At 42.1% G+C, this 20,301-nt stretch overlaps 1 protein-coding gene across 5 annotated transcripts in view; it reads right to left on the reverse strand.

Annotated features, from left to right (window-relative positions):
* Window positions 1-20,301, reverse strand: part of LOC141156663 (cytochrome P450 3A24-like) — a 90,989-nt gene that overhangs the window by 9,563 nt on the left and 61,125 nt on the right. For all 5 annotated transcript variants that reach the window (XM_073642921.1, XM_073642887.1, XM_073642904.1 and 2 more), the window contains 6 exons: window positions 19,237-19,336; window positions 19,032-19,145; window positions 5,821-5,909; window positions 5,168-5,316; window positions 4,477-4,604; window positions 465-546 (listed from right to left, as the gene is read on the reverse strand). In XM_073642921.1, the coding sequence (XP_073499022.1) occupies window positions 465-546; window positions 4,477-4,604; window positions 5,168-5,316; window positions 5,821-5,909; window positions 19,032-19,145; window positions 19,237-19,336 (662 nt within the window). The remainder of the gene's footprint in view (window positions 1-464; window positions 547-4,476; window positions 4,605-5,167; window positions 5,317-5,820; window positions 5,910-19,031; window positions 19,146-19,236; window positions 19,337-20,301) is intronic.

The raw sequence follows: 20,301 nt of genomic DNA on the forward strand, positions 1-20,301 counted from the left end.
GCGTAAACCTTTCTGCACCAAAAACCTGAAAGTTATATTGGCTAACTTGTGCATCAAATCACAAATATGTCGATAGAGCCCAAAGCAAAATAGAGTAGGCTATAGTCGCACTGGTCAATAAAAAGACAAAAACATATTTTTGTTGTTTAAGGGGTCTTATATTATTTTAAAATGCTGGGTTTCTTCTTCTACAATCCTAAGTGGTGTGCCAAAGACAAACAGGCAGTGGTCTTCTTGAAGGAACCCACCCGCCATCAGTATGCTTCGGATGCAATGAAGATTAGTGTCCAGTAAATTCTCTTCTACTAATGTTTTACGCCAAGTTACATAATAATACTGTACATTGTATCACGAAATTATTTTATAATAGGTTCTAGCAAAATTCTAATGTGTAAAAGCCCAATAGCGTCTGAAGGCCACATGGAACACCATTTAAGAAAGATACGGAAAGTCAGCCTTCATACCTTTATAGCCATGATCTGACTCTCCTGTACTGTTGCCTCTAGACTGTGCATCTACCATGAGTTGCAGGAAATCTACTCGATCCTGAAAGACATAAGAAAAGATCAGAACAAGCAAAGATGCAGTATTCTTATTCCTTTGCATTCTACTTTAGTACTATGTCTCAGATAATTGAGTGACTACCTTCACTACTTTTTACATTGTGGCATCATATATTATTCCCAGCCTTTTTATTAATGGAGTTCTCCAATATTTAAAAATCAACTTGGGCTCAGAATTATAAAATATCAACATTTTATCCCTTCCATAACAATCAAGATGGGTGGTAGAGGACAAAGAGGGAATCCCACCACTATATATTTCCCAGTTGGAATTACACATTCACAAGGGGGCGTGACCGGAAGGAAGTCAGACATGTTTGACTGAGCTCTGAACCCCAAACACTTTATCTCAAGCAATCCTCATGTCTTAATAGACATCCAGGAAATTAAATATCCACCTGATTACACCCCAACATCCAGCTTTCATTTGAACCCTTTTTTGACAGGATCAGCCTTATCAAGAGGAAGAATTGACTTGCGGCCTGCTACTAACACACAGCTGTGGCCTCTCCTGTGGGCATCCGACCACCGCTCATCTGGGGCCGGCTTGTCCCGTTGGCAGTGGAACCCAAGGACTCAGCGTGGGACACATAGGTGAAGAGGGGTCCCCTGAGATTTCCCTGATGCCCGTTGCGCGAGGACCTGGATATCGAAGCGGGTGCATGTGCGCCTTGGCCAGCAAGTGGCTGCGGCCTCTACGGTAGGGTGCCTGCCCACTTTCCAGACAACACCAGCTTACCCTGCCGGTGGCGGAGCTCAGAGTTGCGGCAAGGGGCATAGAGGTGAGGCGGTGCCTGCGCTTGTTGCTGCAGCAGAGCTTCTCTCTCCAGCAGCACTTCACTGCACCAGAACTGCTGCTCACCCTCAGAGTTTCCTCCGACGGCTGCGGCTGGCTTGGAGGTGATCCCCCTGCTGGCTTCCTGACTTTGCCCTCTGTGGGTTGTCTGCATCACTAATGGTGGTGCCCCTGCCTCAGTACCCAAGCCTCTCCATCTTAAACACTCAGTGCGGCAGTAGTTGAGAGCCCCCATCCTCTTGCCTCCCCCCTGCAAAATTGAGCCAGCCTGCCTTCAATACCATTATAGAACTTTATAAGACTTCAAAGCATCTTTTGAGTAGATTATATCAAACTCCCCCCCAACCTGATATTTTAGCCCTGGAGCAAAACATAAGAACTTTCTTTAGTCTATACAAAGAGAGAACAATATTTCACTTGCAAAACATTAAATTTGAAGCATCTCTATTTATAATATATCAGAACAGTACTTAGGGAGATCATAGTCTCTTCTTACCGGAACTGTACATTTTGTGAAAATGGTACTCGGCTGACACCGTGTGGCCAAAAGATACAACACATGCTATAATTTCATCATTCTTGGCTCTGCTACCTTTCCATTACAAACTAATATAATTACATTCTACATCGCCATGTAATCATTTCTGGCAGTAACACGGAACTCTATATAATGTGATACAACAACGAACAAATATCCCTTCAAAATGGTTAAAATTGGGGGTGGTCCAACTAAAGAAATGAATACAAACTTAAAAAGCACAAAGGGAGAGATGGGGAAATTCGTCAAGAAAACAAGTACTCCTTTTTCTGCATCTTCTAATAAAAATGCATCTCTCCCCAAAAAGGATCTAGATGACAATGACAATGATTGTACATTAGATTCAATGCCGATCTCCCAATCCTTCATTCAAGAAACTCTTGCTAGTGCATTAGACCCTCTTATGAAAGAAATTAAAGATGTTAGACAGGAAATTAAACAGCTGGGAACAAGAGTTGAATCAGTAGAAGCAACTCAAGAATTTTCAGTGGCGGCCTCAGAAGGACTTCAAAGATGTCAGCAATATATACAGTACAGACCAAAAGTTTGGACACACCTTCTCATTTAAAGATTTTTCTGTATTTTCATGACTATGAAAATTGTACATTCACACTGAAGGCATCAAAACTATGAATTAACACATGTGGAATTATATACTTAACAAAAAAGTGTGAAACAACTGAAAATATGTTTTATATTCTTGGTTCTTCAAAGTAGCCACCTTTTGCTTTGATGACTGCTTTGCACACTCTTGGCATTTTCTTGATGAGCTTCAAGAGGTATTCACCGGAAATGGTTTTCACTTCACAGGTGTGCCCTGTCAGGATTAATAAGTGGGATCTCTTGCCTTATAAATGGGGTTGGGACCATCAGTTGTGTTGTGCAGAAGTCAGTTGGATACACAGCTGATAGTCCCACTGAATAGACTGTTAGAATTTGTATTATGGCAAGAAAAAAGCAGCTAAGTAAAGAAAAACGAGTGGCCATCATTACTTTAAGAAATTAAGGTCAGTCAGTGCGAAAAATTGGGAAAACTTTGAAAGTGTCCCCAAGTGCAGTTGCAAAAATCATCAAGCGCTACAAAGAAACTGGCTCACATGAGGACAGCCCCAGGAAAGGAAGACCAAGAGTCACCTCTGCTCATGAGGATAAGTTTATCCGAGTCACCAGCCTCAGAAATCGCAGGTTAACAGCAGCTCAGATTAGAGACCAGGTCAATGCCACACAAGAGTTCTAGCAGCAGACACATCTTTTCAACAACTGTTAAGAGGAGACTTTGTGCAGCAGGCCTTCATGGTAAAATAGCTGCTAGGAAACCACTGCTAAGGACAGGCAACAAGCAGAAGAGACTTGTTTCGGCTAAAGAAAACAAGGAATGGACATTAGACCAGTGGAAATCTGTGCTTTGGTCTGATGAGTCCAAATTTGAGATCTTTGGTTCCAACCACCGTGTCTTTGTGCGACGTAGAAAAGGTGAACGGATGGACTCTTCATGCCGGGTTCCCACCGTGAAGCATGAAGGAGGAAATGTGATGGTGTGGGGGTACTTTGCTAGTGACACTGTTGGGGATTAATTCAAAATTGAAGGCATACTGAACCACATGGCTACCACAGCATCTTGCAGCGGCATGCTATTCCATCCGGTTTGCTTTTAGTTGGACCATCATTTATTTTTCAACAGGACAATGACCCCAGACACACCTCCAGGCTGTGTAAGGGCTATTTGACCAAGAAGGAGAGTGATGGGGTGCTACACCAGATGACCTGGCCTCCACAGTCACCAGACCTGAACCCAATCGAGATGGTTTGGGGTGAGCTGGACCGCAGAGTGAAGGCAAAAGGGCCAACAAGTGCTAAGCATCTCTGGGAACTCCTTCAAGATTGTTGGAAGACCATTTCCAGTGACTACCTCTTGAAGCTCATCAAGAGAATGCCAAGAGTGTGCAAAGCAGTCATCAAAGCAAAAGGTGGCTACTTTGAAGAACCTAGAATATAAGACATATTTTCAGTTGTTTCACACTTTTTTGTTAAGTATCTAATTCCACATGTGTTAATTCATAGTTTTGATGCCTTCAGTGTGAAAGTACAATTTTCATAGTCATGAAAATACAGAAAAATCTTTAAATGAGAAGGTGTGTCCAAACTTTAGGTCTGTACTGTAGACTAGAAGAACTTGCGAGTTGGGACTTGAAAAAACATACTTACTTTACGGATATCTGGTCTCCCTGGAGTAAGGCACACACTTGACTATCAATTGCTTTAGACATAAAATACATGTACCACGCCCCCCCACAAACCTTTTCCTACACTGTTTCCTCCCCCCCCTTGTAACTCAATTACTTATCCTGATATTTGCAATAATTAGACTTCTAGGATGATAAGGATTATACTTACCCTGTTTACTATTGTTGATTACTCTTAAGGATATGAACGAGTGTCCTTTTTAATGCGTATTGTTTATATGTTGATGTTGATGAGGTGACACCCGAATCATATACCTGTAATTTCCTTTGTTTATTCTTTATAATAAAAAATAATAAAAGAAACTTTAAAGAAAAGGGAATTACACATTCACTTACCTTATGAATTCCTTTCTGTCTGTTTTTCTTAATGCTTCTAATAGCATCTTGAAAAAAGTTGAGGACGCTCATTGGAAGGAAGCAGAAATTCAGTTTTTCCAAAAGAGGAATCAGGAATGGACACAGAACTGTAAGAAAAATTATGGAGACTGAAGAAGTGATGGCTATACTTGGTGTGAGGTGTAAATCAATCAATCAAGTGGCGCATATCATATGCCAAATGTAACTAAATCTGATTTCAAAGTATGACATCATCATAAAGTTTTTGCACAACATATGACCAAATCATACATAAGATCTTAAAGAGAACCTGTCATTTGCTATAAATATGTGATTTTTTTTCGGTATAAATTCTGCTGTTCTGCTGAATCTGGAATTGATTTTCTTTTGTTCATGTGCCCCTGTATTCCTGAGATATGGCCTTGTCTTCTCTATATATTAATCTAGTCATTTTAGCAAATTGAGCATGGTTCCCAACTCATCTCTACAGGAGTCTTCTTTTTAGCCATCTGGGTGTGGTCCTCGAGGCTAGCATTATGTAGAAAGATGAGGGGGCCATATCTCAGGAGCAGATAGGCATTGAAACAAATAATGACCCATTCCAGACTTTAGAAGATCAGCAACATTTACACCAGGTATAAAGTTGCCTATCTATCTTTAATAGATGTGATTGAATAGTGCATTAACTTACGTGTTGTTAAGAACAGAGGGTTGAAAACGGAGAAGGTGAAAAGTTTTTTTCCATTGGTCACAAATGGATCATTGGGATTGTTCAATGAATCCACATTCACACTGAATGATGTGCTCAGGATAATGTCCATGCTGTAGCTTCCAAAGATGCTGAAAAGACAAATGGTGAAATACCAGGCTGAACTTAATAAACCTAATACCCTCATGTATCACCTTCATACTCTCCATCTACAAGAGAAGGATCCAAAAGTTTACACTGCAAATCACTTCCTATGTACTAGCTAAAAAGATAATGCTTGTCCTGTGCATGTATAATACAGTGCCTTGTGAAAGTATTTGGCCCCCTTCAACTTTTCTACCTTTTGCCACATTTCTGGCTTCAAACATAAAGATATAAAATTCTAATTTTTTGGGGGAAGAATCAACAACAAGTGGGACACAATCGTGAAGTGGAACGAAATGTATTGGATATTTTAAACTTTTTTAAAAAAATGTAAAACTGAAAAGTGGGGCGTGCAATATTATTCGACCCCTTTACTTTCAGTGCAGCAAACTCACTCCAGAAGTTCAGTGAGGATCTCTGAATGATCCAATAGGAATCTGGTAACAACTGTGCGGTAGTGCATGGAAACTGTAATAAATCTGTGTACTTACTCCTTTATGTCTAGAAATTCTTTGTTATCAACTTTCTTCTGAATATTCTTAACTAAAAGGTCTCCATACTGTTTTATTATCGGGAACATCTGTAAGGATGACAACAAATGGTTTGTTTCATGATGTATCATTTTCCTGAAAAAATTTCCAGTAGTCTACAACTGAGGCGCTTAATAAAGTATAAATGTAGAGATGGTGCAGACAATATGGCTCATATATCAATATTGGTTGACGCGGCCTGAAGGTGCACAGGAATGGTCGCATGTTTCTGAGGCTCTGAAGCCTGAGGTCCTGAAATTTACATTTAAGAACTAAATTGAAGACAGGGAACCTAGCACACTCAACTACAACCTCTCTGCATATTCCTGGATCATTTGGAGACCTCCCTGGACTATGTAGACCGTATAATAGCTGAAATATCGAAGAAAGAAGATTTCTGTGAGGAATTTCTGGATCCACAGCTGAAAGCCAGTGAGTATGTGAGTTAAATTTCCCCTCCTGCTTCAGTGCTTCCCTCATCACACTGCTCAGACCATCAAGGGACCCTGGAAACTCCCCCTCAAAACCCCATGGAACTATCTATGGTGGTCAGAAGAAAAATTACTCATCCTGCCAAAGAAGTCACTGCGCAGACTGGAGGATCCGAAGACACTGCTGCGGTGAGTGTAACTTCTTTCCCGCAGTGAAGCACATCACTTCCCAGCAGCAGTAGTGACACGGAGCGCCACGCAAATAACCGCGCAGGTTACTGTGGTGTTAGTATCAAAAAGGACTCTTATAGAAGCTCGCTGAAGTCCCTGCACTCTGGGAAATCCCTTCAGGGGAAAAATAGCAGCGCGTCGCAAGAGCTCACAATTCAAACTACGGCTCAACCAGGTGATTCTTGAGCTTAGGCTCAGAAAGACCCCACTGTCAGAGACACTAACACAGAGCAAAGGAACAATACTAAAAGAGGCTCTAAATATCCCACTAAAGCCATTGATCACAATAGGTCATTTTCCTCAGAGGAATCCCTCTCCAGGAATGAAAAAAATCGGCTAGCAATAATAAAGAAAATAAAAATCTAATGGAAATTCAGCATCAGAGACTGAGAAGGACTCTGAGGATATCTCTCTAAATGTCTCTCCATACAAACAGCGCCCAATTTTGGACACAATGAGTCCTCCTGCTTTTCATCCTACTAGTACATATGATTCCAAAATTTCTGAAGAAACACATGCTCTCTTGATTGGCAACCAGGAGTCAACTCAATCTGAGAGATTTCTGAACTATTTAAGTCCACAATCCAACAGCTGGACATTAACATGAATAAAAGATTTTACTGTATTCAAAATTCATTACAAGAAATCAATTAGAAGCTTAACGTAACTGATGTGATGACACAGTGGAATCTGTTTCTATTAAGCAAATGTCCTTGAAAAAGATCACACGAGATTACTAATGATGACCAAGCACTAAAATGCTCGGGTACTCGTTGTTCGAGTCGAGCAAGTTGGGATGTTCGACCTGAGTAACGAGCCCAATGTAAGTCTATGGGAAACTCAAGCATTTTTCCAGCTGTCCCCCCGGTGGTCTGCAGGGGGCCTAGAAATTGCCGAAATCGATGGGAACAGTGCTCAAATGACATAGGAACAGCATGGAGAACAGGTCACTGCTGTGAATAATTTTGTCAGAGTATTACGCCACTTTTACGGACTCACATTAAAATATACAAAAATTAAACCATACTGGATTTTCCTGGGAAAAATGGTAAGGAACATCCATTCCATGGTAATGACATGTATATTAAGTAAAATACACAACCAAAATCAAAAATGCTCCTCCACACCTTGGGCTATGTTCACACGTAGCATTTTTGATGTGTTTTTTGCACTTTTGCATTGCTTTCAACAGTGAAAAATACATTTACAGGTAAATGTCATTTTAACATTTTACTACCTTATCTTCCCATGTGGTGTGCGAGACATGATCAGACACATCCTGTTTCATTTATGAAGGAGGGACTCTGAAAGTCACAAAGCCTATTTTTATAGGGCCTTCAGGCAGCCCTTACTATTGTTAGAGAGCCATCAGCCGGCTAAGCTTTGTTGTTCCCATTATTAAAGAGTGGGTCTGTTATACTGTTATTGCATATTGAGTGACTGCAAGGGCTGCCAAAAATTTGGATGCACCCCAATACCCCTTTGAAGAGACATACAGGAGGGCCTCAATAAAAAAAAAGTTCCCATTATAAAGGAGTGGGTCTCCTATAGTGGTAATGCCCATGCAGTGACTGCAAGAGCTGCCTAAATTTGGGAAAAACTTCAATACCAATTTAAAGACATATAGAGGAGGGCCTCCGTAATGACATGTTCCCATTAGAAAAGAGTGGTTCTGCTATACAGTTATTGCGTATACAGTGAGTACAACGGCTGCTTAAATTTGGGAAAAACCCCAATATAAATTTAAAGACACATAGAGGAGGGCCTCAGAAACGACATGTTACCATTAGAAATTAGTGGTTCTGCTATACAGTTATTGAGTATGCAGTGAGTACAATGGCTACATAAATTTGGGAAAAACCCCAATACCAATTTGAAGACACATAGAGCTTGACCTCAGTAACGGCGTTCCCATTAGAAAGGAGCAGTTCTGCTATACAGTTATTGCGTATGCAGTGAGTACAACGGCTGCCTAAATTTGGGAAAAACCCCAATACCAATTTGAAAACACATAGAGGTGGGCCTCAGTAATGACATGTTCTCATTACAAAGGAGCGGTTCTGCTATGCAGTTATTGCGAATGCAGTGAGTAGTGTTGAGTGAATTTGTTCGGCAAATGTTCGAAAGTTTCAAATTCGGCACGAATATGGCATGTTCGGATTCGTGATCGCAAAGGCGAGCAAATTTGAAAAGTTTGTCGAATTTGCGTGGCGTTTTGAACAGTTTTGTTAGCATAGTGCAAGTGTATGATGAGTGCTGACATGTGCCAGGTGAGTGTGGGGGCTGTGGAGAGCTTAGAACAGGTCAGATCAGCGGCGCACTGTTTTTTTTTCTTGTGGGCGGTAACTTTAACTGAGGAAAACGCGGCCAGTCAATCATAGCGCAGGAAGCATCTACACTATCCAGACATAAGGGCTTCTACAATTGGCTGCAGAAATCACATGTCGTCTCAATATAAAAAGCGGCCATGTTCCCTCAGCACCATTATATCCATGTCATTGCTGGAGACAGACGCAGCTCAGTGTTCTCCTGTGTAATGAGAGATATTAACTAGATAGATGGGCACTTGTGTGGTAGTCAGATAGTTTAGATAATTCCTGGCCTGTGTACCTCTGCAACCGCTGGTGCAGCACATTTTTGGTGTTCTTGTGCAAGTACTGAGATTCTGACAGAAACAGAAGGCCCATGCCATACAATAGTGCTGTGCACCGCTGGTATAGAGCTCCATGTTTCAGTATACCTTGAATCTTTTTTTGCGCTTGCTAATGTGATCAAGCAAGTGCAGTGCACCTTTTTCATTTAGTGGGGTTGAAATTGTGCTCTGCACAGCCTGCAGAGCTACTTATTGCAGAGCACAAATCTGTTTTTTTTTCTGTTGCTATTGTGATATTGAAAGCTGTGTGCACTAAAGTTTGTTTTAGTGTCAGATACTATTTTAGTGGCGTTGAACTTCAGGTGGTTTCAGAGTAAAAAAATAAGCCCAGTCCACAGTACTATAAGTCATACAGTGCTATAAGCCAGCTACTACATCAGTGGCGGTCAAATTCAGCTTGTACGCACAGTCAAACCTATATATATTTTTGGTTGGCAGGCAGAGTCCACCAAAGGTTTTTTTATTGTGGCAAAGTTGATCCAGTCTGCTAAAAGGCAGATCCTATTTTAGTGGCGTTGAACTTGTCCTGGTTTCACAGTAAGAAAAAAAAACTTCTCTTACTAGGCCCAGTCCAAAAAATATTTTTTCCTGTGCCAAAAGTCATACAGTGCTATAAGCCAGCTACTACGTCAGTGGCGATCAAAGTCAGCTGGACGCAGAGCTTATGCAGAATAACCCAAAAATATTTTTTGCTCTGAGTAAAGTGATACAGCTAGCTAGATCTGAGTTTGAAATATTTTGGAGCATATATTCTATGTCATACTGGCCTCATCCACATTAAAAAAAAAAATTCTTCTGTTCCTAAAGTAATACAGCAGGGGACATCTCAGTTTGAAATTGTTTGGAGAATATCTCGTAGGTTTTATCGGCCTCATGCACACTAACAAATTTCTTTTGTCTGTTAGTAACGTTATACGGCAGGCCATATCTTACCTTGTCATTTAGTGTTGCTGAAATTCAGGTGGGTGCAGAACTATTGCACAGGAAAAAAAAAATTCTTTAGTTAATTGCATGCTCCTACCACTGTATCTGACCAACATGAGTGGGAAAAAGAGAGGGCATGGTGGAAGGGGGAATAGGCTTGGTGTTCAAGGTGTACGTGGGGTATGTGGTAATGTTAGTGAAAGCACTAGTGAACCAACACAAACAGGTCCTATCCAAAGACAACTGACAACTTATGTTAGTGGACGGCCTACTGCACTCCCTTCCTTTGGCAGTCGCACAGCGATACGCCTTGTTGATGAGACCCAGAAAGAGCAGGTGCTCCATTGGACGGCAAGCTCTGCTTCCAGTGCCCTCTCGTCTTCTTCCTCCACCTCAACATCACATGCAGTACAGTCCACAGAGGTGGCACCCCAATTACCCATGCTTCCCCCCCGCGTCACAACTGGCCAACTGCCCAACTGACTGTAGCGAACCACAGATGGGCAAGTCTGTAGAACTCTTCACCCATTCTACACCATGGGCATCAGAAGTATACTCCAAACAGTCACAGAGTCAAGGGGAGGAAAGCATCTGCACTGATGCCCCAAATTTTTGTACCTTGGATTCGGGGCAGGACGAAGTAGGGTCCGAGTAAGTTCCTGACCCTCATCACCAGACGTTAACCGCAGGGGAGGTGATCCCGATGAGACTCAAGATACCTGAGGCTCATGCGGACTGTACTGTGCTGTCAGGGCAACAAGAGGAGAGGGGTCACTCTGAGGGCGAGGAATGGGATAACTCATTGGATGATGACGAGGTTGAAGATCCTGCTTGGTGTGAACCCAGAGTCACGCAGCCGAGTAGCTCATCTGAGGAGGTGGAGTAGGAAGATGAGAAGGTTACATTTCGCCCTAAGGCGCAGGCACGGAGTGATACAAGCACGAGGAGCACTGCATCCTTAGCCACAACCATAGCTGTGGCCAGCAGCGGTCAAGGGTCTGCAGCTCGCAGGGGCAGCAAGGGTTGCCTAGCATGGGCCTTTTTTGTCACTGCAAAGGATGAGCCAACTCACGTTATCTGCAAATTTTGCGATAAAAACTCAGTAGAGGGAAAAACTGCAATAATTTGACTACTACATGCATGAACGTTCACATGCTCAAACAACATTCTTTACACTGGGAATCTTACTGAGCTGAAATGCGGACCAGCGCACCTCAACAACCATCAGCTGCCCCATCAAACGCATCCGCTGCTTCTTCCTCCTCTTTTACCATGCCAAGTATTGTCACGCAGGTCTCCCATTGCAGAAACTGTGGTTCTTTAGCCGCTCTAGTCAGGCTGAGTGACAGCCCGTCACCTGTAACAGAAGCTTACACGCCTGCTGTGTTTGTTTCACCGAGCACACCGCATGTTTCTCAATCCACTGTAACACCTGCACTGCTCCACCAGTTTTTCCTGTTCACCATACTCCACCCTCTCTCAGAACCTTAGTCAACCCTTGGTCACGCAGTTGTAGTCACCTAAAAGATTGTTTCATCCCACGCATGACAAAGCTAAGAGGTTGAACTCCACCATCTCCAATCTGTTGGCCATGGAAATGCTGCCTTTCCGCCTGGTAGATACAGACGGTTTCAGAAAACTGATGGCCATCGCAGTCCCCCAGTACCAGTTGCCCAGTCGCCATTACTTCTCTAAGAAAGCTGTGCCTGGGCTACACCAGCATGTCGCAGACAACATCACCCGTTCCTTGTCTAAATCTATATGTGCCAGGGTGCATTTCACCACAGACACATGGAGGAGTAAGCATGGCCAAGGGCGTTAAATCTCGCTTACTGGGCACTGGGTGACTCTGGTGGCTGTGGGGGCAGGCGGGGAAGGGGCTGCCCCACAAATCTTGGAATCCCCAAGGCTTGCAGAAGAAACCTCTGTATTTCCCACTTCCTCCACTTCTTCTGCGTCCTCCGCCTCCTCTAGGGCCTCCACCTGTGCACTCAACCTCTGCCTTAACGAGACATGTGTTCCAAGGGTGCAGAGTGAATACACACCACCTCCGTACTGCACAGTCAGGGCTCACCGTAATCAGGCAGTCTTTAAATTAATATGCTTTGGAGATCGCAGTCATACAGCTGAAGAGTTGTGGGCAGCTCTCCAGGCTCAGTTTGAGCAATGGCTGTCTCCGCTGAACCTAGAGCCAGGGAAGGCCATGTGTGATAACGGTGCGAACCTGTTAGCGGCCCTATGCCGAGGCAAGCTCGCACATGTGTCTTGCATGGCTCACGTCCTCAACTTGGTGGTATAGCGATTTCTCCGGCACTATCCTGGCCTGGATGAGCTGCTTCACAAAGTACGGAAGCTGTGCGCTCACTTCCACCTTTCGCACCCCTCATGTCACCAACTTGCATCGATACAGAGGTCTTTGTCCGTGCCAGTTAACAGGCTGATCTGCGATGTGCTGACGCGGTGGAATTCCACTCTGCACATGTTGCAGCGACTGTGCCAGTAGCAACGAGCTCTGACGCAGTATGTCATGACGTATAGCTTGGGGCAACGCACTACGGACTTGGGGCATATCACGTTTGAGGTTAACGCTGACGATGCCATCATCAGCATCACTATTCCGGTCATATACATGCTGGATCAAACTGTGAATAAGGAGGAGGTGGTGGCCCCAGAAGAAGAGGAGGATGCGGAAGGGATACCAATGTCTCAAATATCCAGACTGTCGTCACACAGGCGGATGCCAAGTGACGGTGGATTACAGCAATCGAGGAGGGTTTGGTGATACTAGGCAAACTGTTAGTGAAGGCGCAAGAGCCAAGGAACTAATGGAGGAGGAAGAGGTAATGGGCGAGCAGCTGTCAGAGAATGAAGAGGATAATCATCCCCTCTCGTTTGAACGTGGTTGACAGGAGGGGACGGAGGAAACAAGCATCAGTGTTAAGCAGCCCACAGTACAGCCTGGCTTTGGACCTCCTGGAAGAGCCCGACATATGAGTGCCTTCTTGATGCTCTATCTGCAACATGATCCCCGTATACTTAGGATTCGAAATAATGCTGACTACTGGGTTGTCACTCCATTAGATCCACGTTATAAGAGTCAATTTTGCCAGATACTTCCCGCCCTGGAAACGGATCCGCTTATGTTGGAGTATCGAAATAAACTTTTAAGCAACCTTAATAGAGGTTTTCCCCAAGATAACACGGAGGCACACAGTGTGCATCGCAGCTGTAATCTTTCAACCTCCAGCACGTCAGTTCATCAACGCCAAAACATTAGCAGCATCAGCAGAGTAAGTGGCAGAAGCAATTTCTTTGAGTCCTTTCACACATTTTTTAGACCAGCTCATACAACAGAGTACAAGTCTGACACGTGGTGAATGACTGGAGAGGATGGTGCAGGAGTATCTAGAGTTCAATATAATTACCATCAGGGAGGGTTTGGACCCTTTTACATTTTGGTCTTCAAAAATGGATGAATGGTCTGAGCTTGCCTCTAACGCCTTGGAGGTTTTATCATGCCCAGCAGCCAGAGTTCTCTCTGAACGTGTCTTCAGCGCTGCTGGTAGTGTCTTGACGGATAAGTGTAGACCACCTAACTTTCATCAAGATGAACAAGTCATGGATCTCCAAGGACTTTTGCACCCCAATTGCAGACTGTACAGAGTAAGCGATGTTGTTGTTTTGAGTGTGCTGCATTGATCTCTTGAAATTGCAGTCTGTGATATGGCTTCTGTGCCTGCTCTTGCTGTTGCTGCTGCTGCAGGTTTTAGGCCCTAATTTTGGGAAATGTAGAGAATTCTGATTGTGTCTCCATCCATTGGGTTGGCTGTAGTGGGACAGGTTTGGGTCTGCGTTAAACTACTTGTAGTTGATGACATTGATGCCACTTCGGTCATGTTAGGCTCTCATTTAGGGCAATGTGACCACTCCTGGTTAGGTCTCCATCTCCTGGGTTGGCTGTACTGGAAGAGGTGTGGGTCTTATTTACACTATTTGTACAGTAGTGAAATTGATGCCACTTTGCTGGCGTCTGCCGCAAATTTTTTTAAATGTGGGGAATCCTGATTGGGTCTCCATCTATTGGGTTGGCTTTAGTGGAACCTTCCTGTTCTGCAATCTAAGTTGTGTAAGGTTGCGTACCAGTCCTTGCTGCACTCCTGATACAGATTCTGCCTGCTGCACTCCTGATACAGACTCTGCCTGCTGCACTCCTGATACAGACTCTGCCTGCTGCACTCCTGATATAGACTCTGCCTGCTGCACTCCTGATACAGACGCTGCCTACCGCACTCCAGATACAGACTATGCCTGCTGCACTCCTGATACAGACTATGCCTGCTGCACTCCTGATACAGACTCTGCTGGAGGGCCTCATGAAAAAAATGTTCCCATTATTAGGAAGTGGTTCTCCCATACTGTTATTGCCTATGCAGTGAAGGCAAGGGCTGCCAAAAATTTGGAGGCACTCCAATGCCCCTTTCAAGAGACGTAGAGGAGGGCCTCATGAAAAAAATGTTCCCATTATTAGGAAGTAGGTCTCCCATACTGTTATTGCCTATGCAGTGAATGCAAGGGCTGTCAAAAATTTGGAGGCACTCCAATGCCCCTTGTAAGAGATGTAGATATGGTGATATGGTAGATATGGTGGTGGAGGATGAGGAGAAGGAGGAGGACAACAGCAAATAGACAAAATCAGGAAGCGTATACCCATGTGTGAAGAGGTGCATGGGAATAGACCTTCCAAAAAGAAGACACTGGATTTGAGTTTATGTTACCCTGCTATCATTCGGTGGTGTTGAGAAATCTGGCCCAATCCAGCCCTTGTTCATTTTTATAAGAGTCAGCATTATCAGTTGATAGGTGGATGCGCCTATCAGTTATAATTTCCCCGGCGGCACTAAAAACCCGCTCTGACAAAATGCTAGCAGCAGGGCAGGCCAGGACCCCCAAGGTGTAGATGCCCTATTTACCATTACTGACCCAATTAATTCCTTAACAGCTGTCTCCTCAGTAATACTTTGCCTCGGTTTCTTACTATAAAATTAATGTTAAAAGTCAGAAATCCTAGGTTTTAAATTGGACTCCCACCTAAGATACTCAATCCAGAACAAGTTTCTTTACTATTGGGAAACATCTAAATATTCCTTATTTAGGAATGAAAATAACAAAACCACTATATAATACTCTGGATGAGAACCAGTCTAATATTTTAAAGCTGATCCAAAATTCCATTAACAAATTTGATAAAGTAAATACTCGTGGTTAGCAAGAATTGCCCTTTATATAATAATTATTTTACCGAAGTTACAATATTTTTTAGGACAATTCGTATCCTGATCCAAGATCTTTGGATTAAAAAGCTTCATAAGCAATTATCTAATTATATGACAAGCTAAATCGGCAGGAATTGCAAAAACACTACTATTTAAGTCCAAAGATAAAAAAGGTATTGGGTTACCTAATATCCAAGCCTATAGTGATACCAACAATTTTACAAATTAGAAATTGGTTTATAAAGGAAGGTAGGCCTTGTTGGGTAAGTATGGAGAAATCCTTTAACAAGAGTTCTCTTTTGTCATCTCTCATTTGCTAGATCATTATTTACCAATCCCAGATCACCCATTAATAGAATCTACTATACTTTTATGGAAAAAGTTGCAAAAACTTAGTCTTAGCTATTATCCTTTGGATAAACTTCCTTTAACTATATTTCAATCTGCACTCCCTAATTTTCCATTCGACAAATGGGGAAAATTTGGGATATCAAAGTGCTCAGCAGTAGTGTTGAGCGAATGTGCTCGGCATTTCAAATTCGGGTTCGTGTTCGGGGCTCAACTCTACTCAGCAGTTATTACAGTCCCCAATTTGGATACAATTATAAATTTTCATTCTTTAAAATTGTCTTACAATCTAACGGATGAGGAACTTTATAACTTTTTGGACTTGAGAAAATATATCAAAAAGGAGCTTTCTCTTCCCATTTCCCTTCCTCGATCCATAATTACTCTATTGTTGTTTTTTGGAATACAAAACTTATAGTGCTAGGAAAATTGCTTAAATCACCGCAGGCAAATCATTTTTTAGCTTATTACTTCATCTATGATCATAATAAATGTGCAAATACATACAGTGGTGACCAAAAGTTTAGTGTGATTACTTCTGTCTGGTTGTTGTGATGCCATTTTCCTGGTGATGAATTGAAAGTGCATGAAGTTCTCATCATGCAAGACCTTAATTTTAACCAAAATGCTTTTGAATATAGGTATGGTCATTTAATTAAAGAAAACTGACTGTCAAAAGTTTTGCATATACTATTTATTGATCATATCAGAGAGAAATTCATTGTTTACAATGCAATAACTTAGTATTTTGTATCATAACTAGAGATGAGCGAATGTTTCAATGTTCGGTTAGGATTACGATCGTCAAATTTGCAATATTTGCCGATTTATTCATCGAATATTCGCCGAACATTGCCAAACGCCATTGGATTCAATGGGGGGTAAAACCAAACGCATACAATACATCTTCAAACGGGCCCAAAAGCTGCCAAAACACATCAAATTAAGGGCAGACACCAGGAAAGTGTATCGATTGACCCAGAGTACAAGTACTATAATTATTATTTATTATTATAGCGACATTTATTCCATGGCGCTTTACATGTGAAATGGGGTCACCGACTGGTACAAGAGGACTAGGTGGCTTATAGCAGACTGTATCATGTTTGCCACACAAAAAAATATAGTTTTTACTCTGGCTAGCAACAGAAAAAAAATATATTTTTACTGTGCATACAGCTGAATTTCACACCCCAAAAATGACAAGGTGGGCTACTGTAGCTTGCGGTATCACATTAGCAAATGAAAAAAAAAATAGATTTTTGTACTCTGCACTCAGGAGCTCTGCATACAGATGAATTTCAACCCCACAAAATGAAAGGAGGGCTAGTAGGGCTAGCTTGCCGTATCACATTAGAAAGTGAAAAAATAGATTTTTTTAAGGGATACTCATGCATGGAGCACAATAGAAGCAGTGCACAACATAGTTCTATGACATGGGCCCTGCTGTCTTTGTCTGGACCTCAGTAATAGCACAAGGAAAAAATATCTGCTGGAAGGTCGATTTCACTGACACACAGGACACTAGTTATCTAAACTATCTGACTTAGAAGAAACCCTATCTATCTAGCTAACATCTCCAATCCAGCAGCAGCGTCTGTGATCACTTATAAGCATTAAATGGCGCTCACACAACATGTCCGCTCTTTATATAGAAGGACATATGATTTCAGCAGCCAATGGCACAAGCCCTTGTGTCTGGACAGTGTGGATGCTTCCTGCGCTCTGATTGGCTAGCCACGATTTGCACACATAAAGTTAGAAAAAAAAAATAGAAGCATGGTGCTGCTCTCAGCTTCTGTCTGCTCTCCCCCCAGCCCATCCCATCATCAAACACGTTCCCCCGCTCATCATACACAAGTAGTATGCTAGCCAAACTGTTAAAAACACTTTAGTTGCACAGCAATAATTTTTCTGCACTTTTTCACCAAATGTTACCGATTTCTGCCAATTTTAAAATTTAAAAATGCCTGCGTTTCCGATCACGAATCCGAATGTGCCATATTCGTGTCGAATTTAACATTTGCGATCGGATTTCGAACATATTCGCTCATCACTAATCATAACCTCTTGCTTTAATTACTGCACCACACCGACGGGGCATTGAAGTCATTAGGGTACTCAAGACATCTTGCTCCATTCCATTTGCAAATCTGCAAACAATTCATCTTTATTGCTATGGGTACGAGCTCCAACTCGTCGCTCTAACTCATCCCAAAGGTGCTCTATAGGGTTGAAATCAGGTGATTGGCTTGGCCATTGCAACCGGTGAACATTTTTCTTTGCTAACCAATTTTTGATTAAATTGGATGTGCGCTGAGGATCATTGTCTTGCTGGAATTTTCATACCTTGCCTACTTTGGTTTTACCATGTAGCAGCATTACATTCTACAGTATATCCTTGTACATGGTAGCATTCATATTTCATCAGAAAAGCAGTTGCAAACCATGACATTGCCACCAACATGTTTCACTGTAGGTGTTTGGTACCTTGCAGAATTACGTTTTCCAGTTGGGTGGTATATATAGTGCTTGCCATCACTACCAAACAGATTGAACTTGGATTCATTCGACCAATCTGCCTCTTTCTATTGGCTGTGTTCGTTGGCAATCTCAAGTTGGACCTTCTGGTCCTTTGCAGAGATGAAAGGCTTCTTGACTGGAACTCGTACATTCAACCCTACTGCTCTTAGCCGTCGCATCGCAGTTTGGCGACTCACTTTGACCCCATATTCTTCATTCATTTTATGCAAAATCTGTACAGCACTTTTATGGACATCAGATACTGACTTTTTCTTAATAATGTGATCAACTCTGGAGGAAGTTTTCCGTGGTCGTCCACTTCTAGGTTTGTCAGCTGTTCGATAACCTTCTTTTTCTTTTCTTTAATATCCGCGACACTTGACTTTGAGAACAGCTGAATTCCATAGCTACCTCTTTTTAGCTTTTGCCTGACTTCACTCTCAGAATAATAAGCTTCCTGACATCTGGTGATAAATTTGGCTTTGTCTTTACCATGTTTTAACCTAAAAATACACACTCACAAAAAAAAATGTAGGCAAAATTCGACTACTCATGACAAAATATGCAAAACATTTGGCCCAGGAAATGTTGAAAACTAACACATAAAGGGATAAAACAATGTCAAGCACAATTTTCGTCCTTATAGCTGACAACCATTTGCTTTCAATTTACTAAAATCACCAAGAAAATGGCATCACATCAACCAGACAGAGGTAATAATCACACTAAAAAATGCTAAACCTTTGGTCGCCACTGTATATACATCTTTATAATCTGTCTACATTTTACCTGCTTAAGTTTACCGCTGGTGAATGTTGGTGACAACACTGTCCGTATCCTTTTCCATTGATCATCAACAGCATTTGATACTGCAGATTCTAAAGGGCCATTAAGGCCAAAATTCTAAAAGGAAGCAATTTTTTTAAATTAATATACATAACAAGAATCACTAGAAATATACAATATCATACCAGGATTTGGTTGTAGGACTTACCCTTCTGTTGGTAAATATAGTATAGCATTCCTTAACTAGGATGGACTTAATGATTGCGGGGTCCATTACTGCCAGCACCGGCTGTCTCCCATCAAAGAACCTGGTTCAGAAAACAGATATGTTCAGGTATATTGTGAGACCAGCACTATAGACACAAGATGATTGCTTACATTTACCAAATACAAGTTGAACAGTCTCAGCCGTGTACATCAGTGATGAGATTACAGTACATGATCCTTTGTAATGTGTAATAAGCTCAGACTTACCTTACCGTTATTTCTATAGACAAAGGGATTTTACCAGGGTTGAAAGTTATTGACTATTCATAAAATGGGATAACGTACTGAGAGCTGGAGTCCAACCACTGGACCCCACTGATTCAGAAAATGGGGCCCTGTATAATGTTAAATGCAGAAGAGGTCAAGTGTGTGCACTTCCACTCATTCATAGTGTAAGGCAGAAATAGCCGAGCGCTGTACTCAGCTTTCTCCAGTAGTCCCATAATAGACAATGTATATAAGAAATCATCCAGTGTTCATTCTGCCTGTGAATTATAATGGCTGAGGGAAAGACTACACAGTCTCTACCAGATCCACTGTTAGATGAAGAATGTGTTGAGTTTAATTCCCAGTCCAGTGAGAAGACTACATTCTACAAAACCTACATGGAAAGTTAGAGAGAACTTTGAATCCATTAAACATGAACTTTCTTGTGTTATAGCAGACTTATGGTAAAAATTGCTGAGTCACATCAAAAGCCTCTCTCAGCCTGCTTCTCTCGAACTACCACAAGAGGGAGCCCTAGGACAACTGTGTTCAGATACCTATGCCAGAAAGAGAAACTAATACATTATAATTCTGTAAAGGCTTAATATTTCACTTGAAGAAGAGTTGCAGGTTTTCCAAAAACTTAACTCTGTCAGAGAATGCATAGTATGTGATATTAAAGCCAAGACAGAAGCAAGAATTGTACAAATAGCTGAGACGTCATCTCGCATTGCTAGATTCGCCAGGCAGTCAAAACAATTATCTAAGTCACACTCTTCGAAATCTTCAACGCTCAGCG

Source organism: Phyllobates terribilis, unplaced genomic scaffold, assembly GCF_046119375.1.
Source record: "Phyllobates terribilis strain yellow unplaced genomic scaffold, ASM4611937v1 Scaffold_1__5_contigs__length_1240528914, whole genome shotgun sequence".
Classification (NCBI taxonomy): domain Eukaryota; kingdom Metazoa; phylum Chordata; class Amphibia; order Anura; family Dendrobatidae; genus Phyllobates; species Phyllobates terribilis.